This window comes from Triturus cristatus, chromosome 7, assembly GCF_964204655.1.
Source record: "Triturus cristatus chromosome 7, aTriCri1.1, whole genome shotgun sequence".
Lineage (NCBI taxonomy): Eukaryota > Metazoa > Chordata > Amphibia > Caudata > Salamandridae > Triturus > Triturus cristatus.
In genome coordinates, this window is record NC_140590.1 from 1,150,005,683 (window position 1) to 1,150,026,917 (window position 21,235).

Consider the following 21,235-nt stretch of genomic DNA (forward strand, 5'->3'; position numbering starts at 1 on the left):
AAACTGCATGTCTGTCTCTTACACTTCATCATCTAACACACTGCATCCCATAACACGATAACGGCACCTCAGTGGTCATCACGCACAATATGGAAGGTTTCCACATAGTATCCAAACAAAAACAACATCCTTCAAACCACACACCCTACACAGTGTAGTATGCTTCAGTGCCCCACATAGGGATAGTAAGCGCTATATAAGTGCTCCAATGCAATACAATACAATGTGCATGTTGAATAGTGCCCATAGAAGACAGACTATGTGTGTCTGCAACAGGACCAAAGTTCTCTGATTTGCAAAGTTTTTCCTCCTTATTGTGAATATTTTTCTAACCTGCCATCTATTTTTGCTCTAATGGACTTGACCATGAGCAAGCCACTGGACATTATGTGACAAATAGCAGAGCCCGGTCTTATTGCAAGGAGGTACACTCAAACATGGAGATTGGAGGTTTGGCTTGCGGTGGAGTGTAATTCAGTGGGCAGGTATTTTTTTATCTGTGCCCTTAGTGGGAAGGCTGATTACTATCCTACCTCAGTAAAGTTTAGCCTAGTTCTTCATACATTTCAGACTTGTCTTTCCCCAAGGAGGCAGTGGAGGTCCTCTACAATCATACCCACTATGTCAAATGATCTGCTCTCCTTGCCAGGAGGAGCATCACTTTACACATACACCACCTTCTTAATGGCTGTATCTACAATTACAGCCCTCACTACATCAGATCTTTTATATGTTTGGATTCTGCGGGCAGGAGAAAACAGCTTCTTTTTTGCAAGGCCAGTGACACACTTGTAGCAAGACAATAAATTATAGCAGAGTGGCAGGATATATTCAGCTGTACTCCAACCACCACTCAATACTGTGCCAAACGTATTTTACTGTCGGTAACCTATGTGATATGGCTTTGCAGTGAGCAGTTCACTGTAAAAACGATTCTGTTCACTACGGGATTTAGACTAGTTAAAGTGATAGTGATGGCTCAATAGGTTGAAGGCTTTGACCATGGATAACTATGTGGATGTGAAAGCTCTAGGTACAGATCCATTTGTGGGTTGAAAACACTGTTCCTGAAAGCCTAGATCTAACTGTGAAGAAACTTCCTAATCTTTCTCTCCTCATGTAAGCAACCTCAAATTGTCTCCAATATCCAATATACTATGCTCTGATATGTTACCACAAGAGTGATACTACATAAACACACACATAGGTATAGACACAAACACACACAGGATGGCATCTTCTCACCTGGATTTGCTCAAGAACGTCTCTCTGCATCTCCACCGCCATGTGGTAGACATCATGATCTGAACTGTTGTACATAACTGCATTCTGAAACATCAGCATGATGTCACGCTGGAACTCGGCCGTGGTGCGAATCAAGCTCGTCTCTATGTTCTTCTTAATGGTGGAGAGATCCATGGGCCTGAACACAAAGCAAACTTAAAAATGTAGGTCACACATGACTGGATCACGCCTTACCTTAAAAATGTCCCTGCAACCACAGTACTCTATTGAGCTCACACAGGAGGGCGTGCCTAGTGCCCCGCTCCCTCAAATAAAACCTCCACCTTTCTTAATCCACGTTCCCCAATACTTCAGCACTGGAGCAAGAAGCTCTTCTAATCTCCCATTACTGGGCACTCTCAGAAGGCTTACCTCTCAACCCATCAACCCTTCTGCACCCCACTAGTTTCTCTTTGTCTTGCAAATTATGTTTACCTCTGGACAATGCTGTGGTACCCAGGGGCGATGTCATCGGTCACAGGTTGTAGGAACACATTGGCATACCTGTATGGTGGATTCAAAGACAATAATCATGGGGAGGCAATCAAAGGGGGGAAGTAAGGAGCAAAGTCATATTTAAATAATGAGACGGGAGAACAGACACATTCTAGGAAAGGTTAAAGTCCCTGGATAATACAAAGATACATCTCTTATGAAGACAGAACTAAAACTAAAGTTCATGTCTACCAGCCACCTGGAAATGTCGGTTCTTGATGATCTTGACTAAGTATATGGAGAAAATACCCCTCACTACCCAACTTATTACACATGGCAAATTTAATGTAAACCTGAGCATTCAGCAAAATATTGTCTTATGAACCCAGCTCCTTGCTCATCAAAACTACAAAACATGTATTCATCCACTACAAATTATAACAGGCATTTACTTAATTTGGTTCTGCTATCCAAAACATTTGCTCCTCCACTACTTCCATTACTCACTCACCACTCAATCATGTTTTTATACCGGTCAGCCACAATCCTCCCATCCCAACACTAAACACACCTTTTTCAAAACGCATTCTCTGACTTCCTTGCCAGAATTTCTAAATCAAATACCTAACTTCTTACTCCCCCTTAAACTCCTCATCTTTTGAACAATTCACTGATGCAATGACCATAGCACTTCACTCTGGCTCTCTTAGTGTGAATTTAACCCCAGCATCTCCCCATTCACAGTTATGGATCAATCCTCTACTAAAAGTTTAAAAACAAGAATTTGTGCAACGCTTCAAGCATGGAGGGAACAACCCACTAGCAAGAATTCCAAACGTTTCCAACTTCATTGTAGTATTTGTAGGAAAGTGCCCCTTTGTGTAATGGTCACCCCCACTTTTTGCCACTGGTACTGATGTTTTTCGACTGATGCGCACTGGATCCCTGCTAACTAGGAGCCAGTGACAGTGCTCTTTCCCTAGCACAAGGTAAAATGGTCTAATTGTAACAATTGGCAAACACTTTGGCACACATGTATGTCCCTAGTAAGTGGTACCCTTGGCACCTAGGGCATGGGTACCAAAGAGGGTACCTAAGGGCTGCAGCATGTATTGTACCACCCAAAGGGACGCCCCATACAAATTGCATGTAGCATACCATTGCAGACTGCGCGTTATGGTGCAAACCATGAGTGAAAACATGACATGGCACACTGACTGTGCACCATGTAAAAGTCATTGCATGTAATACATGTAAGTCACCTCACCTTATAGCCCTAACACAGGGTGCATTATATTACATGTGAGGACATATATGCATGAGCAGATATGCCCCTATGCTGTCTAGTTCAACTACTAGATGGTACAAGTGAACAGACAAGCCATCTTAAGTATATGGACTGGACACTGGTTATTCCTGGTTCCCTAGCTACATGATGACTTTATTGAAACCTATAATGTTTGGTATCAAACACCTTGTCTTTATAAATCTGTACTGATGCCAGTACAAGCTTTATTATGACATGCACTCACAGGGCACCTTAGAGGTGCCCCCTGAAAAACCTAGCTGTATCTAGTGTATTGGCTGACTGGTCTCGCCCAGCCTGCCACCACAGACACGTTTCTGACCCCCTGCAGGTGAGAGTTCACACTCTCTAACACAGAAACAATGCCTGCTCCGGAGGAAGGTGTTCACATCTCCTCCATCAGTATGGCTGATGATTTAGCATATCAAGGCCAGGGGCTTCAAAGTCCCTGCTTCCTTTAATATACCACCCCGGTTTCCCCCAGACCTGGGAGATGCCAGCCCTGCCCTGAGCACCATTTGGTAACAGGACAGGAGGGAAATTAGCAATGTAAGTAGTTGTGTTGCACCACCAGGCTAGTCGCACCCCTAAGGTGGGCTACCCGACGTGCTCCTAGAAAGCAGAGTTCCACCATCTTGTTTTTGTGAGAATTAGGAACTTTGGAACAGGGTTTACCCACTCCTCACAGGAAGTGGTCATATAGGGTGTGTAGTGACCCAAAAGGAAAATAGTCCATTAGCTACTACCCTCCACTCCCCTTAACGCCCTGCTGCAATGCAAGCGACCTGATGAACAAAGCACCTCTGCTCCCGTGCCCCAGAGCCCGAAAGTGCACCCATGCTCTAGATACTGTCAAGAGCCGAGCTCCCCTTTGGGCTCATCCAGACTGGTCCCTCAGTCCCCACTTGCAGCCTTTTTCTTGATAGAGGTTTTCCCATTGACTTCAGCTGTAGCGTTCGAGACTACCCTTGCGACCAGAGCCTCTGCACCCAGATACACCAGGGCAGGTAAATCGAAACTGCTGGTTGTTCTTAGGACCTTGGTCCCCTACTAACCTTAAGTCCAGAAGAACAACCCTGTAACTCAATTGCAAGTACCCCTATGCAGTCTATGTTTCTTCCATAGGATAACATTACCGCTTATGCCTCAAATCTGATAGCTGTATTTTCGTCTTTCTGAAATTCGCTAACTCAAAAAGTACTTACCTAATCTGAAAGATCGTTGGGTCTACATTAATATAAAAACCCATGATATTTTACTAAATTGGTGTCGGAATTCCTTATTGAGTGTGTGTCTCATTTATTGACTGTGAGTGCAACAAATGTGAACATTCCCCTCTGATAAGCCTAAGGCTGCTCAACCACACTACCACAAATAGAGCTCCTTGAGATTGTTAAAGCAAGCCCTGTACACTATAAGGGATACCTAGACTCTACACTGTGCAACTAATTTTGGTATACTATATAAAGAGCCAGCTTCCTACAGTATTTCATTTTCTCACCACCATCCTTACTTCTCACAAACTACTTGTCTCCAATCCAATATCTGTGCACTGCATTTTACTGAAACCGCTCTCTCACATTTGACTAAGCTCAGCCCACCATAACCACATCTTTCTTCTCATACTTCTTGATATCTCTGCAGCATTTGATACCCTGGATCACACAACCTTGCTACTTCATCTAATCAACCTCAGTATGACTGATTCTGCAATCAACTGGCTACATCTAGTCTCTCTTACCATACACTTTGTGTCTTGGTGCTCCTCCCTGGTCTTCTCCATGCCCCATAGCAACTTCACCTCCTCTCTTGGTTTCTTGGAAACATCTTTATGCAGGTAATACCCAAATCTTCATTTCATCCCCTCTTTTCAATCACTCAATCAATCCAGATTTGTAAAGCACAGCTAATCACCCGTAAAGGCATCCAGGCGCATTTCACGCTGCTGCAGGGATGCTCAGTTGAACAGCCAGGTCTTGAGTCCTTTTCTTAATTCAAGTAGAGAGGTTGAGGTCCGGAGATGAAGTGGGAGGTCATTCCAGAACTTCACAGCGAGGTAGAAGAAGGAGCGCGCTCCAATGTTGCAGCAGCGTATGCAGGGGGTGTAGGTGAGGTAGAGGGAGGTGGAGCACAGGTGTCTGGATCGGAGGTGGAAGTTTGGGCAGTGGTTGATGGATGCTGGTCCCTGGTTGTGAAAGGCTTTAAAGCTGTGGGTCAACATATTGCAGTGCTTAATTTGTAAAAGATTAAGTGCCAAGGTCCTTCTCAGAAGGCCACTGCAGCCTGCACAACACAATGCACTAGTGCTGCCATTGACAGTACCAACATAACACCTAACCATCACACTCCTACAAGTGTGACAATTCAGACTATTTCAGATACACAAAGCTATAATAATGTCATAAGAGGCTGGCATTATTCATGTTCAATGCCATTTGACTTAATAAGCACAGTTGTTGTGTTCTTCTCAGATCGCGCCACCATATGGTGGACTGTCAATAGAGCCGGTGCTGACAATTAAGTGTCGGTGCCGAGCACCGGATACCACCACCTCAAATTAGGCGCTGACATCTTGAACTGACATCTCTTTTGAATGGGGTGCCAGTGGAGCTTCTTGAGTTGGGGGCGATGTGGGTCCACTTGGGGAGGACTAGGATGAGTCTGGCCGCTGAGCTCTGTATGGTTTGTAGTCTCTTGAGGCGGTGCAGGGTGGTTTCTACGTAGAGTGTGTTGCCATAGTCCAGTCGGGTGGTGTAGGAAAGTGCCACTTTTTGACATGGTCACCCTCATTTTGTGGCTGGTATTTGATGCAACTTTAATTAAAGTGCACTGGGTTCCTGCTAACCAGGTCCCCAGTGTTCTTTCCTACAAAAAATACACACCTGTTCAATTGTTCCACAATTGGCAATACCTTTAGCACCCTTGCGAGTCCCTAAAAAATGGTATCCCTGGTACCCTGGGCATTGGTACTAAATAGGGGTCATACGGGCTGCAACATGTATTGCTCCACCTTAAAGGACCCGCCACCAAATTCATGCAGACTGCCATTGCAGGCTACGTGAAATAGTGTACACAAAAGTGAAAACATGAAATGGCACACTGGCACTTAATTAATCAATCAGGGGTTTATAAAGCGCACTACTCACCTGTGAGGGTTCAAGGAGCTGGGTGGGAGGGGGTGGAGGGGTTGGGTTGCAGCTCCGGTTCAGTTGAAGAGCCAGGTCTTGAGGTTCCTCCTGAAGGTGTGCAGAGAAGGAGAGCATCTGATGTTCAATGGGAGCTCGTTCCAGGTTTTGGCCGCGATGTAGGAGAAGGCTCTTCCGCCAGCTCGGTTTCTGTGGATGCGGGGGTCTCAGCCAGGGCAAGGTCGGCAGAGCGGAGGTTCCTTTTGGGTACGTGGAAGGAGACTCTCCCGTTGAGGTATTTGGGTCTGATGTTGTGGAGGTCTCATAGGTGTTGGGTCATGTGTTCGTGCCGTGGGGTCCTGAGGACGAGGACGAGTCTGGCTGAGGAGTTCTGGATGGTTTGGAGCTTGTGAAGAAGAGTTCTGTTGATTCTTGCATAGAGGGCGTTGCCGTAGTCCAGTCTGCTGGTTATGAGTGCGTGGGTGACAGTCCTTCTGCATTTGGGGGGTATCAATTTGAAGATCTTGCGGAGGATGCGAAGACAGTTGAAACTGATGGAGGCGAAGGAGTTCATCTGGCGGGTCATGGTGAGGGAGGAGGACCAGGATGATGCCCAGGTTCCGTGCATGGTCTGTAGGGGTGGGTGGGCTGCCGAGGGTGGAGGGCCACCAGATGTTGTCCCAGGCGGAGGTGGAGGGTCCGAGAATGAGGACCTCAGTCTTCTCAGAGTTGAGCTTCAGGCAGCTATCCTTCATCCAGGCTGTGACGTCCTTCATCCCTTCCTGGAAGCAGCGTCTGGTGTCTTCGGGGTTCTTTGTGAGGGAGAGGATGAGTTGGGTGTCGTCGGTGTAAGATACTATGCTGAGCCCATGCTGTGTGATGATGGCGGCGAGGGGGGCCTTGTAGATGTTGAAGAGCGTGGGGCTGAGCGATGATCCTTGGGGTACTCCGCAGTTGATCTCCGTGGGTTCGGAGAGGAAGGGAGGGAGTCTGATCCTCTGGGTTCTGCCGGAGAGAAAGAATTGGATCGAGTTGAGGGTGGTTCCTCGTATCCCAGCGTCGTGAAGTCTGGCTGCGAGAGTGTGACGAGAGACGGCGTCGAAGGCTGCGGAGAGGTCTAGAAGGATGAGGGCCGCAGTGTGTCCCTGGTCTAGTAGCATGCGGATGTCATCCGTGGCGGCTAGGAGAGCGGTCTCAGTGCTTTGGTTGCTGCGGAATCCCAACTGGGATGGAGTTCTCTTCCCTGAAGGCGGTCAGCTGGGTGTTTATGAGTCTCTTGGTGACTTTGGCAGCGAAGGGGAGGAGAGAGATGGGCCGGTAGTTTTTTAGGTTGGGCGGTCGGCCATGCGTTTCTTGAGGAGGGGTTTGACCTCAGCCTGCTTCTAGTCGTCTGGGAAGATGCCGGATTTGAAGGAGGCGTGGACGGTATGTCCTTGTTGGGGAGCGATGGCGGCGGCGGCGGCCCAGTGGTAGATGTGAGGTGGGCAGGGGTCCGGGGGGCTCCTGAGTGGGTGTTCATCATGGTCGCGGTGATGTGTTCAATGGTGGCGGGGTTCCAGGTCGTAACGGTCGGTTTGTTGTTGTAGGTGGGGAGGGGGTGGTGTCAAGCGTATGTTCCCTGAAATTGTCGTAGAGGGCCTTGATTTTCAGATGGAAGTAGGAGCTGAGCTTGTTGCAGAGTTCCTGGGAGGGTGTGGCGTTGGTGGCTTCACTGGGCAGTTTGGTGAATTGCTGTTTGACGTTGAAAAGTTCTTTGGCGTTGGTAGCGTTGGTGTGGATTCTGTCCTTGATGAAGGTCCGCTTGTTGTCTCTTATGCGCTGGTGGTATTCCTTCAAGGTGATCCTGTGGTTGTTCATGTCTTCTGTAGTTTTACTGTTTCGCCAGGTTTTCTCGAGGCGTCTGCAGGAGCACCTGGCTTCTCGGAGTTTGGAGGTGAACCAGGGGGCATTGTTTAGCGGGGAGGTGCGAGCTTGTCGGCGCAGCTGAAAATCCAGCGGTGGAGTTCCTTTTGCTGCGGAGTCGGCATTGGTCGTGGCACCGGGGGGTCTAGGAGGAGGGTGGTGTTAAGTTGTTCCTCTGTGATCTTGCTCCAGTTCATTTGTGGGGGCGCTGGGAGGGCTTGGGTGCGGTGGTGGTGTTGAAGGTGTACGCAGTGTTGGTCCGGCCAGAGGGGCTGCGTAGTGTGGCTGAAGCAGATGCTTGTTCCTCCTGCGAAGATGGAATCGAGGATGTGTCCTGCTCTGTGAGAGGGGTTGTTGACGAGTTGCTCCAGTCCAAGGTTGGAGGTTGTCCAGGAGGGTGGTGGAGTCGGGATTGCTGCGGTTGTCGAGGTGGAAGTTCAAGTCTCCGAGTAGGATGTAGTATGTCGAGGTGATGGTGTGGGGTGCGACGAGGTCAGCTATGGCTGTTGCGGACTGGGTGCGGGGTCCCAGGGGTCTGTAGGCGAGGGTGCCACGTAGCATGGTCCTGGGGCTGGTCTGTATCTGGAAGTGGAGGTGTTCTGTGTTGGAGTGAAGGGTCGCTCATGTCGGAGGTGGAGAGTCGGAGGGAGGTCTTGTGTGAGATGGCGAGGCCTCCTCCTGGGCGGTGGGAGCGGTCCTTCCTCTGGATCTTGTATCCGTCGGGGACGCCATTCAATATTTGTGAGTCACCCCTACAGAAGGCCTTAGAGCCCTAAGGCACAGTGCATTATATTACATGTGAGGACCTATCTGTGTGAGCAGATATGCCCCTGTGCTGTCTAGTACAATTGCTAGATACTGCAACTGAACAGGGAAGTCATCTTGAGTACATGTACTGGGAAATGGTCATTACGAGTTCCCCAGCAACATGATGACTTCACTGAAACCTTTAGGGCCCGATTCACAGAACAAACTTAAGACTAAATCCTAAACTTAGTACCATTCTGGTATTCACAGAATGCACCTAGTACTTCTGGTATTCACAGAATGAACTTACTACTTTTGCTATTCACAGAATGAACTTAGTACTTTTGCTATTCACAGAATGGATTTACGACTCCTAAACTTACGTCCGCACTCGGGCCGGAAATTCCGGCCCGGAGGCGGGGCTTCCGGCCCAGAGGCGGAGCCCTCTGGGTGCATATATTGGTAAATCCATCAATGGAATAAGTGTGGGTTTATCAATACAAGACATTTGATACCAAACATCCCTGTCTTTAGTGAAGCCATCATGTAGCTGGGGAACTCGTTTTCACCAGTGTCCAACACATGTTTTAAAATGGCTTCACTGGTCACCTGTACTGGCAGTAATAGGACTGAGCAGCACAGAGGCATATCTGCTCATGCGGGTATGTCCTCAATATTCAGCACCCTGCCTTAGGGCTGTTAGGCATGCTGTAGGGGTGACTTACAAATATTACATGCAGTGGTAGGGGACATGGCACATAGGCATGTGTAACATGTAGTGTTTTCACTTTTGTCTGCACCATGATAGCAGCCCTACATGTGCTTGGTGAGGGGTGACCTAGGATGGCACTATTCGTGCTGCTGCCTTTAGGGACCCTCTTTAGCACCTCAGGCCCTAGGTACCAGGGGTACCATTTACTAGGGACTTACAGAGGGTGCTAAAGGTTTTCCCAATTGGGCGAACAAATGCACAGTTTTGGGAAAGAGCTCTGGCACTAGGGACCTGGTTAGCTGGGACCCAGTGCACTTCCAGTCGAAATCACATTAGGTACCAGGCAAAAAGTGGGGTTGACCATGTCAAAAAGGGTTACTTTCCTACAGCATTTTAGGGAAAACCACCAATAACCCCACCAAAAAGAGAAGGTTCCAAAAATTGGTCACCAACCTCTGCTTCAAGAACAAGAAAATGTGCTTTCTAAAACAAACACAAGGTCTGAGCTGGAGACCAATTCCGGATATAAGGTTTCTAATTGTTTTGTAATGACTCAAACGTTCAGACAACTGTATTTCAAAAGGTTAGACCAATGTCAGAAGAGGGAGACGTCCTAGCAAAAACAGAGCATGGACGCCTAATTTGACATTCCTAGTAATGTGCACCCCCACAAGAACCCCAGTTTGGGAATGTGAAGAGAAGTAACTACTATCAAACTTAAAGTATTACTTTTTGGAATAAGGTCAGCACCAACCATGTTCACAAAATGTCTAGCAGTTTAGGCAGCACCTCTGAGATATCAGCCCATCAATGGTAAAGGGGAAATGCAGTCCAACAATATCAGAAACCACACTACAGATGATACTATATTATTCAGGTTGGGCTTTGCATACAACATGAAAATATCATCCACACACCCTTCACAGGAGAAGGTAATTTCGGGCCGATTTCAAAACTGTTTCTGCAAAAGCAATGCTGACACAGAAGAGGCCCATGGCATAATAGGAACAGGTGAAAAACTTTTAGGAATTAAGGCATCATATTACCTTTTGTGAGGTATGGAGTAGTTTCTTTTCTGTAACTCCAGTTCTGTAGTAGGGGTATCTCTGTTATAGTCATAATCTAGTGAATAGTCCCGCCCATGTGCGTGGACCCCGGAGCAATAAAAATAATCTCTTACGTTGTCAAGCCATGCAGACCTGCATCTACACTTAAGAGAGAATTCAAAGACAGATAATGCAGCCTATATCCACAGGCTACACTGTCCAGTACTTCAACTAGAAAATTCCACCAACATCCACAAACAGCACTGCCTGCCCAGCTTTCTCCACAGAGAAAAACCTGCCTCTACCAGCAAAAGCCTCTGGAATGATAGAGAGGGAGGAATGGACAGACAAGCCCCATAGGCTGCCATTATGTGGCTCAGGATACTGTGCCTTTAAGAAAACTTTCCAGAACTTTTCCAGTATCCCAGAATGCACAGCATGTCCCTTTTACTTTCAGTTCTTTTTGAAGGCGTAGCACGCCAGACCTGTAGCATTCCTTACATTAACATTTATCTCTCCACCGGGGAGGATGGCGGGCGCTTATGACTATAACAGAGATACCCCTACTACAGAACTGGAGTTACAGAAAAGAAACAACTCCTTCTGTAGTAGGGATCTCTGTGTATAGTCATAATCTAGTGAATAGAATGGCAAGCCCATCCCCACACCAAAACGGCGGTGGAGAAGACTACAAAACAATACCACTACTGTGCGAACAAATTTCGCAGCGAAGCCTGCCCAACCTGGGCATCTGCCCTGGCATCCGTGTCCAGACAGTAATGCTCAGCAAAGGTATGGACCGACCTCCAAGTGGCCGCCTTGCAGATTTCTGCAATCGGAACATTACGCAGCAAAACAGTCGTAGCAGCTTTGCCCCTGGTGGAATGAGCCTTAGGTTTACCCCCAAGGTCTTATTAGCCTTTTGGTAACACAATTGTATACAAGACACAATCCACCGAGAGATGGACTGTTTGGAGGTAGCAAGTCCGGTCCTGACTGATCCATAATTGATAAACAATTGGTCTGACCTACAAATATCTTTGGTCTTATCAAGATAAAACTTCAACACCCTCCTAACGTCCAGGGAATGTAGAGACCTTTCCGCTGGAGAAGAGGGATTCTGAAAAAACGTAGGTAAAGTTATGGTCTGGTTGACATGAAAATCAGATATAACCTTAGGAAGAAATTTAGGGTGAGTACGCATAACAACCTTGGCAGCATGAAATACCGTATAAGGTTCTTGGCAACACAACGCCTGAAGTTCACTCACCCTGCGGGCCGATGTAATGGCCACTAGGAACGCCGCCTTCCAAGACAGGTGTTGCAACGAAGCCTTGTGAATAGGTTCAAAAGGCTCCTTCATCAATCTGGACAGCACCACATTCAATTTCCATGAAGGCAAGGGAAGTCTGACAGGAGGGAACACTTTCTTCAAGCCTTCCAAAAAATCCTTGATCACAGGGATCTGAAAGAAGGAAGTCTGTGAAGGGCACTTCCTGTAAGCAGTCAAAGCAGCGAGATGAACCTTAATGGAATGGAAATTAAGGCCAGACTGCGCCAAATGCAAAAGGTACGGAAGGATGACATCTTCCTTACATGTCGTCGGGTCAAAGTTCTTGGACTTGCACCAGATGCAGAATCTCTTCCACTTGTAAGCATAGGACGTCCTAGTGGAAGGTCGCTTAGCCTCCTTCAGTATATCCATACAATCTGCTGGTAGATTCAAATGGCCATATTGCACTATCTCAGGAGCCATGCCGCCAAACGAGAGGTTGGGGTGCACCAACTGCCCCCGAACTTCGTGAGAAGGTCCGGCCTGCACGGCAGCCGTATGTGAGGAAGGAGAGACCAGTGAAGGAGGTCCGTGAACCACCACTGTCTGGGCCATTCCGGGGCAATCAGGATCATCCGCGCCCCGGACTGGGACAGCTTGATGAGCACCGCCGGAATCAGGGGAATGGGTGGAAAAGCGTACAGAAAGCTGTTCGACCAGTCGATCCATAGTGCATTCCCCAGCGTCCCCCGCTGGTAGTACCTGGATGCGAAGTCTCGGCATTTGCTGTTTTCGGCGGTGGCGAACAGATCTACGTCTGGAGTCCCCCACCTTGCGAAGACGTCCCCTAGTACTTCGTCGTTTATGACACATTCGTGGTTTTCCTGAATCAGTCTGCTCAGTGCGTCCGCCTGAACATTCTGCACACCTGGCAGATGCGTGGCCGTAATCGTCAGTCCTCGGGCCAGAAGCCAGTGCCAGATCGACTGCGCCTCCTGCGACAGAGTGCGTGATCTCGACCCCCCCTGCTTGTTGAGGTAATACATCGTGGTTGTATTGTCCGTCTGTACAAGCAGCGAGTTGGTCTGGAAGGACGGATGGAAGGCCTTCAATGCCAAGTGAACGGCTCTGAGTTCCAGAAAATTGATGTGGTACGTCGACTCCAACGGGGACCACTTTCCTTGTATCTGTAAGTCTCCGGAATGCGCTCCCCAGCCTTGGAGAGAGACGCATCCGTCACGATCCTCTTCGTGGGAATATCCTTGTGGAAGGGAACCCCCCTGAGGAGATTTTCCGCCGAACACCACCACTTCAGCGACTGAAGAGCATGCAGAGACAGCCGTATCTTGTCATCCCAAGAACCTGTCCTCTGATCCCACTGATCCTCCAAGCACTCCTGCAGTGGTCTCATGTGCAGCCGTGCGTGAGGCGTGAGGAAGATACATGAGGCCATCGATCCCAGCAGCGAAGACACCTTCCTCACTGTAGTCGATGGGGCGGTCATAAGAGCCTGAGCCTTCCGAAGGAGTGATAACCGTCTCTCCTCCGAAGGAGACATGCTTGCTGACAGCGTATTGATGGAGGCCCCCAAGTACTGTATGCACTGGACCGGAGTCGGGACAGACTTGAACATGTTGACGTGCAACCCCAGCTTGTTCAAGAGAACGCACGTCTTCTGGAAATGCGCTTGTGCTTCCGAGAAGGAGCCGGCCTTGATCAACCAATCGTCCAGGTACGGGTAGACGAACACCTTGTTCCTCCGCAGGTGTGCAGCTACCACCGCCATGCACTTCGAGAAGGTCCTGGGCGCAGACTTTAGCCCAAATGGCAGTACTGCGTATTGATAATGATTGGCGCCGACTTGGAATCGCAGGAACTTCATGTGTTTCTGTGCAATGGGCACATGGAAGTAGGCATCCTGTAGGTCTATGGCACAGAGCCAGTCTCCCCGTTGCAGATGAGGGTAAATCTGATGCAACGATAGCATGCGGAATTTCTCTCTGCGAATCCATTTGTTTGCTTGCCGCAAATCCAGAATGGGCCTGAACTCGTTCTTGTCCTTCTTGCGAACCAGGAAGAACCGAGAGTACAGACCTCTTCCCCTTTAAGACAGAGGTACGTCTTCCACCGCCTTTTTCCTCAACAGGATGTCTGCCTCCACCTGGAGCTCCCGCAGTTGATACTGCGAGCTCACCGGCGGAATTGCTGGAGGCGGGCTGATGAACCGAAGACTGTATCCATTGCAAACAATATTCAGCACCCACTTGTCCTTAGTAATTTTTCTCCACTCTGCCAGAAAAAATTGAACGCTTCCCCCCACTGGAGTGGGTAACGGTTGCAGGGGAAGTAATCGCTCAGGGCCGAGACCCAGCCGGGCCCTTGGTCGCTGTAACGGACTGCTGGCCTCCTCTACCCTTCTGGAGCTTCTGGAAGGGTTTCCGGAACTGCTGCTGCTGTCCCGAGGCCAGCTCACGCCCTCTGCCTGCAGCCCCGAACCGTCTCTGGAACGGGCGCTTTTCCCTCTCAGGCTTCTCTAACCCGACAGCCGTCAGGGTCTCTGCCTCCGTCTTCATGCGGGCATTTCATCGTCCGCATGCTTGCCAAACAGGGTCTCCCCCGAGAAAGGCAGGTTGGCCACTCTTTGTTGTGCCTCCGGTTTGAGTGAGGTAAGGCGAAGCCAAGCGTGACGCCGTTGGTTGATGCCATGACAATATCCATGTGCCGCCAACAGAGACACATCCGCCGCCGCGCTGATAATCTGGTTCGACACCAGCATCCCCTCACGTAAAGTCTCTAGAAAGTCCTCCTTGTCGCGAGGCAGCAGCTCCGCGTACTGCTGGAGAGACTCCCACAGGGCCCGGTCGTAGCGCCCCAACAGAGCCCCGGCACTTGCCGCCTTCATGGTGGTAGAAGCCGCCCCACAGACCTTTCTGCCCGCCGAGTCTAGCCACCGGCTATCCTTATCAGGCGGCACTGTCGAGGAAGGAGTGGTAGCATGCTGCTTCCTTGCCGCCGTCACAATGACCGAGTCCGGTTTCGGGTCCATCCTCAGAAAGGTCGGGTCCGATTCCGGCGCCCGATACTTCTTCAGGAGCCTAGAGGGGGCTGGTTTCGTCACCGCCGGAGTGAGGAACAACTCCGTAGCGGGCTCCACCAATCCCGGCACTAGTGGCAGCAGGGGGCGAGACAGGTGCTTCTTGTGCAGCGTCTCGAAGATCACGGACGTCGTAGGTGTTGGCACCGTCACCGTGATCCCTAGCTTGGCCGCATCCCTCAGTAGCACCTCCTGGAAGGAGACTATATCCTGCGGCGTCGCCCAGATGTCGATGATGCCCGTCCATGACTCCGTGACCTCCCTCTCCGTCCGGAGCGGGAGCGCGATCTGCGCGGCTTCGGCCGCTTCGGAGTCCTCTTTGGCGGCGTCGGATACCTAGGCAACAACACCGACCGTGGCGGGGCCACAGGTGGGCCCGACGGTGTGTGAGGCGGAATGGTATGAGGAGGAGGAGGAGGAGGAGGAGGAGGTGGTGGTGGTAGTGGTGGTGGCGGAGGCGGAGGCGGTGGTGTAGGGGTCTGCGGTGAGGGCTCCCTTGGCAAAGGAGGAAAGGGTGGCGACCTCAGCTTGGGAGGTGTATACACCACTGGGTACACCGAGCCCGGTGACTCCGTTCTCTTCCTTCGTGACCCCGAAGAACTCCTGGCGTCAGGACTCCTCCTGCGCTGCCTCGGTGTCGATGAACGCCTCCTCGACGGCGAACGCCTCCTCGACGGTGAACGCCTCCTCGACGGCGAACGCCTCTTCGACGGCGAACGCCTCCTAAACGGCGAACGCCTGGGACAGGTCCTCGACATCGGGGATCCCCTCGACGGTGACCGTCTCCTCTTCGTCGACGGCGAACGGCGACCTCGCCTCGACGGCGAGCGCCTACGCCGGGGCTGTTCTCGACGCCGATGAAGAAGCTGATGTCGACGGTGGGCTGCTCAGCTCCCTCTACGTCGGGCGTCGACGCCGTTTCTCCCCAGAGCCCTGGGAGACAGTGAGCGGACTGCAGCCATCCCCCTCGACGCCGTGGTCGACGTCGACGGAGAATGGGGACGTTCGCTGGGCTTCCTGCCCCTGGGGAGCCCCCCCAGGGGCCTCAGCATGGGCAGAATCAGCCCGTCCTGACCCACCTTGTGCCCTCAGCCTCCTGTCCTCCAGGCCTAGGAGCCTGATCTTCATCCTTTCCTTCAGGGTCCTGGCTGAGAAAGATTGGCAAATGTCACACTCCTCTGGGACATGGGACTGGGGAAGGCAGACGATGCACACCCTGTGTGGGTCCGACTTGGCCTTCTTTCTCTCGCACTCTGGGCATCTGTCAAACAGGCCAGGCATGTTGACCACACAGAGCACACACAAGAAGGAAGGCAACAAGGTACTTAATATAGCACTTGAAAAGTGAACAAATCCAAATAAACCCTTGAAAAGGGAGAGCTCAATGCTCCAGGGTCCTGCTAGCAGGAGCCGGAAAAAAGAACTGAAAGTAAAAGGGACCTGCTGTGCATTCTGGGATACTGGAAAAGTTCTGGAAAGTTTTCTTAAAGGCACAGTATCCTGTTCTGAGCCACATAATGGCAGCCTATGGGGCTTGTCTGTCCATTACTCCCTCTCTATCATTCCAGAGGCTTTTGCTGGTAGAGGCAGGTTTTTCTCTGTGGAGAAAGCTGGGCAGGCAGTGCTGTTTGTGGATGTTGGTGGAATTCTCTAGTTGAAGTACTGGACAGTGTAGCCTGTGGATATAGGCTGCATTATCTGTCTTTGAATTCTCTCTTAAGTGTAGATGCAGGTCTGCATGGCTTGACAACTTAAGAGATTATTTTTATTGCTCCGGGGTCCACGCACATGGGCCGGACTATTCACTAGATTATGACTATACACAGAGATCCCCTACTACAGAAGCAACAGATCAATACAAGAATGTCTCTTAAATCAAAGGGGGACTGAAAGCATTTAGTGGGTATCACATGCAAGTTCCAGAGGGAGTTAAAATGATGGACATGAGGTAACATGATGAAAGGAATATTTTTCAAAAGACCAATCCCGACATTGATCGTTACCATAGATGAATCACAAAAGGGGGTTTGGGGTGGGGCATACATTGGTACATTTTAAATTTGAAGTCAACGGACAGACGAAGAGGCGGTGAAACACATAAATGAGTTAGCACTGAATACTGTAAGTTTACCAGTAAAACTATTCCAGCAGCAGAATAACAAGGAGAGCTGTACAAATTCAGATGTACAACGCCTCGGCAATGTTTTCAATAAACAAGGGAATCATACTCTTACATACTTTCAAAAGAAGAGCAAGAAATCTGTATGAGGGACATACAGATGAGAATACTAATAGTCCAATTGAGTTACCAAGAGAAATAAAGAAGCAGATAGGCTTATAGACAAGAAAGCTTATTACACAAATGGGTACTGGATAAGGAGGAGGTAGACATGAAATCTAACATGGGGCGCGCAGAGCGCAGACTCCTTAAAAACCATACATCTAAGAATTACATTTACAGCTAACATGCAAGTCAAGGAAATTCCTTTTTGGGATGTTAGGATTACATTAACTCAAAGTCAGCTGAAAATCCCCTGTATACCACGATATCTGATCAGAACAAATTACTACATTACTATAGTTTTCATCAGAGTTCATTGAAAAAGAAACCGCTGGTCAGCCAACTTATGAGGATAATGAGGCTCACAAGAAGTAAGAGTATAAAACTCATGCTATTAAAACATCACAACTTCTCACAAAGAATTTGTTCTTGAGGGATGTTGGAAAAGGCGATGGGCAAAGATAAAGACATAAAAGGAGAAATTTGAATGACGGAAAACCAGAAAAATGACTATAGGAAATTGGTCTTCGTATTCAAATATTCCAGTCGGCCACAACACGAAAGATACATTTTAACCCCTTCGATGCTTCGGACGCGCGGGAGCCGTCCGACGCATCAGTGCTCATGTGCGTCGGCCGGCTCCCGCGCGTCCGACGCCATGGCACTGGGAATCCCTCTGGTGCGGGCACCAGAGGGATTCCCTTTACCCCCCAAGTTCCTCGGGAGCTGGGGAAGAGCTTCCCCAGCTCCCGAGGCCCCCCACCCCAAGGTTTCCCTGAAATGACGATCAGCGCGCACGTCGCGCTGACGTCACTTCAGTGAAACCAAAACTGAAATGAGCCAAGAGGCTCATTTCAGTTTCCCTTTCTAATTGCTGAGGGGGCTATCTCAGCCCCCTGAGCACGTAGAAAGTCAGAGGAGGTATCGTTGGAAAGGGGAGAATCTCCCCTTTCCAATGGTATCCATCCCTAGTGGATCCCTGCTTGGGGAGGGATCCACCCACTAGGCACCAGGGAGGGGGCAGCGGCCCCTTGGGCAAGGGCCTTTGCTCCCCCCATATAAATGTGGGCAAATTTAGTCTTTCTGCCACCCCTGCGGGGGCAGATGGGGCATTAACCCCCAATCTGCCCCCCCCAGGGATTTTTGTTTACATTTTAATTAGGGGTGGGGGCATTGGCATACCCATATTGGGCAGCCCCCAAAATCACATCACAGTCTTTCTGCCCCCCAGTAGCCCCCAATCTGCCCCCCCCCGGGGGCGCAGAAAGCCCGCTAGATACAAGGGTTTATTTCTTTTATAGGCCTGAGTGGGGGCTCCCCAGAATGGGCATGCAAATGCCCCCACCCTACCCCCAAAGAAAACCAAAAACTCCCCCCTCCCCAGGAGGCAATAGCCCCTGATCGGGGGGGGGGGGGGGGGGGGGCAGAAAGCCCACTAAGCACCAGGGATTTTTTTTCTTATATAGGTAGGGGTGCCCAGAATAGGCATGTCAACGCCCCCACCCAAATACAAAATGCTACAGTCTTTCTGCACCCCCCTGGGAGTCAGATGGGGCAATAGCACCTTATCTGCACCCGAGGGGGCAAAAAGCCCACTAGCCAGCAGGGATTTCTTTTTCTCCCAAGTTCGGGGTGGGGGCTGCCAAGAATGGACATGCCAATGCCCCCACACACCCCAAAAAAGATACCACAGTCTTTCTGCCCCTCCCAGGAGGCAGATGGGGCAGTAGCCCCTGATCTGCCCCCCAAAGCCCACTAGGATGTTGGGTCCTAGTGCAGCAGGCACCTAGGGAAACATAGCAAACCTATATATTTTTGAAAACTAGACACCGAGGGGAATCCAGGATGGGGTGGCTCTCACTAGGTTCTGTTACCCAGAATCCCTTGCAAACCTAAAGATTTGTTAAATAAAACCTCACATTTTCCTCACATTTCTTTGGTGGAAAGTTCTGGAATCTGCGTGGATCCACAAAATTCCACCCACTCTGCGTTCCCCAAAGTCTTCCGAGAACAAGCATTGGCATAGCCAGTAGGTCTCACATTTTGGCCGTATAAGTGTTTAGCTATGCAGCACATTGTCCTGGGACAAATACAGTACGACATAAGTGATGGTATAAAAAAATATATATAAATGCAACCACCAAAGTTTATTCAAGTTACCTCTATGAAGTACAATCCCTCTGATTCCCAGTTCCCTCTTTAGCACTAATATCAGCAATCCAAAATGCACATTACTAGTCCTGGGCATGTGAACAAACCATTAAAGTTAATCTTTGCCCAAAATGTTGTTTTCCCATAATAGTAATATAGTGGCATGGAGGAGGGAAAAAACACAATAATGAACTGCAACGTTTGTGGCTTATCATGAAAGAATGCAGGAACACATAAAGAAGGAACATTTACTGGGAGTCATGCTCTATGGAGTTCATCAAGCGAACTTGGGTTGTCTTTCCGGGGTGCAACAAATGTGGCTGTTTGACTCTCCACCTACCTTTAAAGGAGTCCAAATAATGCATTCAAGTGTTTCCATGTAGTTGCGCTGTTTCTCCCGGAAGTTGGTCGTGGTCTGTTGCCTTTGTCCATGGGACACTAGGCAGGCGGTTGTGGAGCCCGGCAGCTACACACAGAGAGTGACTGGGATGCAAGACGGCAGCATAGAAGAAGCAGGCACATTGCCACTCTGTCATTGATTGTGGCATGATAAGTGGCTTCTGCCTGCCTCTCACACAGAGCACGTTTCTAGGACAATGCCTGATGTTCCCGGCTCACTAAAGGGTCTGCACTGAAGTCCGGCCACTCAATGAGCCACCAGGCCCTGCGCAGGAGGCGGCGGAAAACATGCTCCCTTGGCAATCTGGGCAATTAAGTGTGTGTGTGTGGGGGGGGAGGGGCGTCACGGTGGCCTGAAGCCGAGCAGTTCTTCAGAACTCCCCGCAAAGAGGACGCTATTCACAAGCCCCCACCCCTCCTATGAACTTTATACTAAGCCCACTCTGTAATAAAGTGCCTCTCACACAGTATCAAAGCACCGTGAAAGCCTTTCACGCCAGTGCCATAAAACTGCTGGGACTGTCCCATTAACAGCACTACTAGCCGCCGCAAACAATCAACAGGGGCATGCTGTGGGAGATGATAGCAGGGGAAGGGCAGTGCACGGCCCGCCATACTTAAATATAAACAGTGGCGTGGAGGGGGGGGGGGCCGCGGGGAGGTGACTCAAGGGTCGTTGGGGAGGGGAGGTTGCTCACGGGCCGCTGAAAGGGAAAGGGTGAGAGCAGCAGACTCAGCAAAGCGAGTTTCACACGGTGCCTGCCAGTGGGTGGTAAAGTTTTCAGAATACTTGGTCGTTCAGTTCTCTCTCTATAGAATGCAGGGAGCAATGCCTTGTATAATGGTAATTGTGATTCCATGCGAAGCATTGTCAGCACTAGAGCGTAGCATAGGACCAATGCGTCAGGGGTCCTCACGTTGTGTGAAAGCCGTGGGACAAGCCATGAACTGCTGCGTCTTAAGCAGCAGCCCGTAGTCTATGGATTTACAGCCGCCTCCATGAGTCCGAGCTCCATATATTTCAGGTCTCAAACCGAGGCAACCAGGCGGTAGTGTCTTCAAGGCACTGGAAACGCCACTCGGCAACCCCTCCGGCTTGTGCTCAGCGACTGGACGGAATGAAAGCACCTATGCATCATCCATAAGAAAAATAAACAGCCACACAATGCTGGCGCTGCCTGGCTATGATGCTCGTGGGGAATGTGCCCCCCAGGAAGGGCTCCCGTCCCGACTCCGCAAACACAGCAGGAAACAAAACACATCCAGGAGACAGGGCTGGGGAGCAGGCCCCGGGGGCAGCGTGAAACCAGAGGCGGGGAGGTCTCCTGAGCTCTGGGGAGGCATAGAGAATCAGAGGGGGTAAGGAGTAACAAATGGGGGCATGAAGGAGGTGGGGGAGGGGGGAGAAAGAGAGAGAAAGAAGGTTGTGAAGGCTTGGGTATGAGAGAGTAAGGGGTAAAGGGACGAAGGGAGAGATGGA

General features: G+C 50.0%; 1 protein-coding gene across 2 annotated transcripts in view; it reads right to left on the reverse strand.

The window, feature by feature from the left end:
* BRD8 (bromodomain containing 8) overlaps positions 1-21,235 on the reverse strand; it is a 716,998-nt gene that overhangs the window by 363,055 nt on the left and 332,708 nt on the right. For both annotated transcript variants that reach the window (XM_085618373.1, XM_085618372.1), the window contains exons 18-19: positions 1,720-1,788; positions 1,246-1,423 (exon numbers count right to left, since the gene is read on the reverse strand). In XM_085618373.1, the coding sequence (XP_085474499.1) occupies positions 1,246-1,423; positions 1,720-1,788 (247 nt within the window). The remainder of the gene's footprint in view (positions 1-1,245; positions 1,424-1,719; positions 1,789-21,235) is intronic.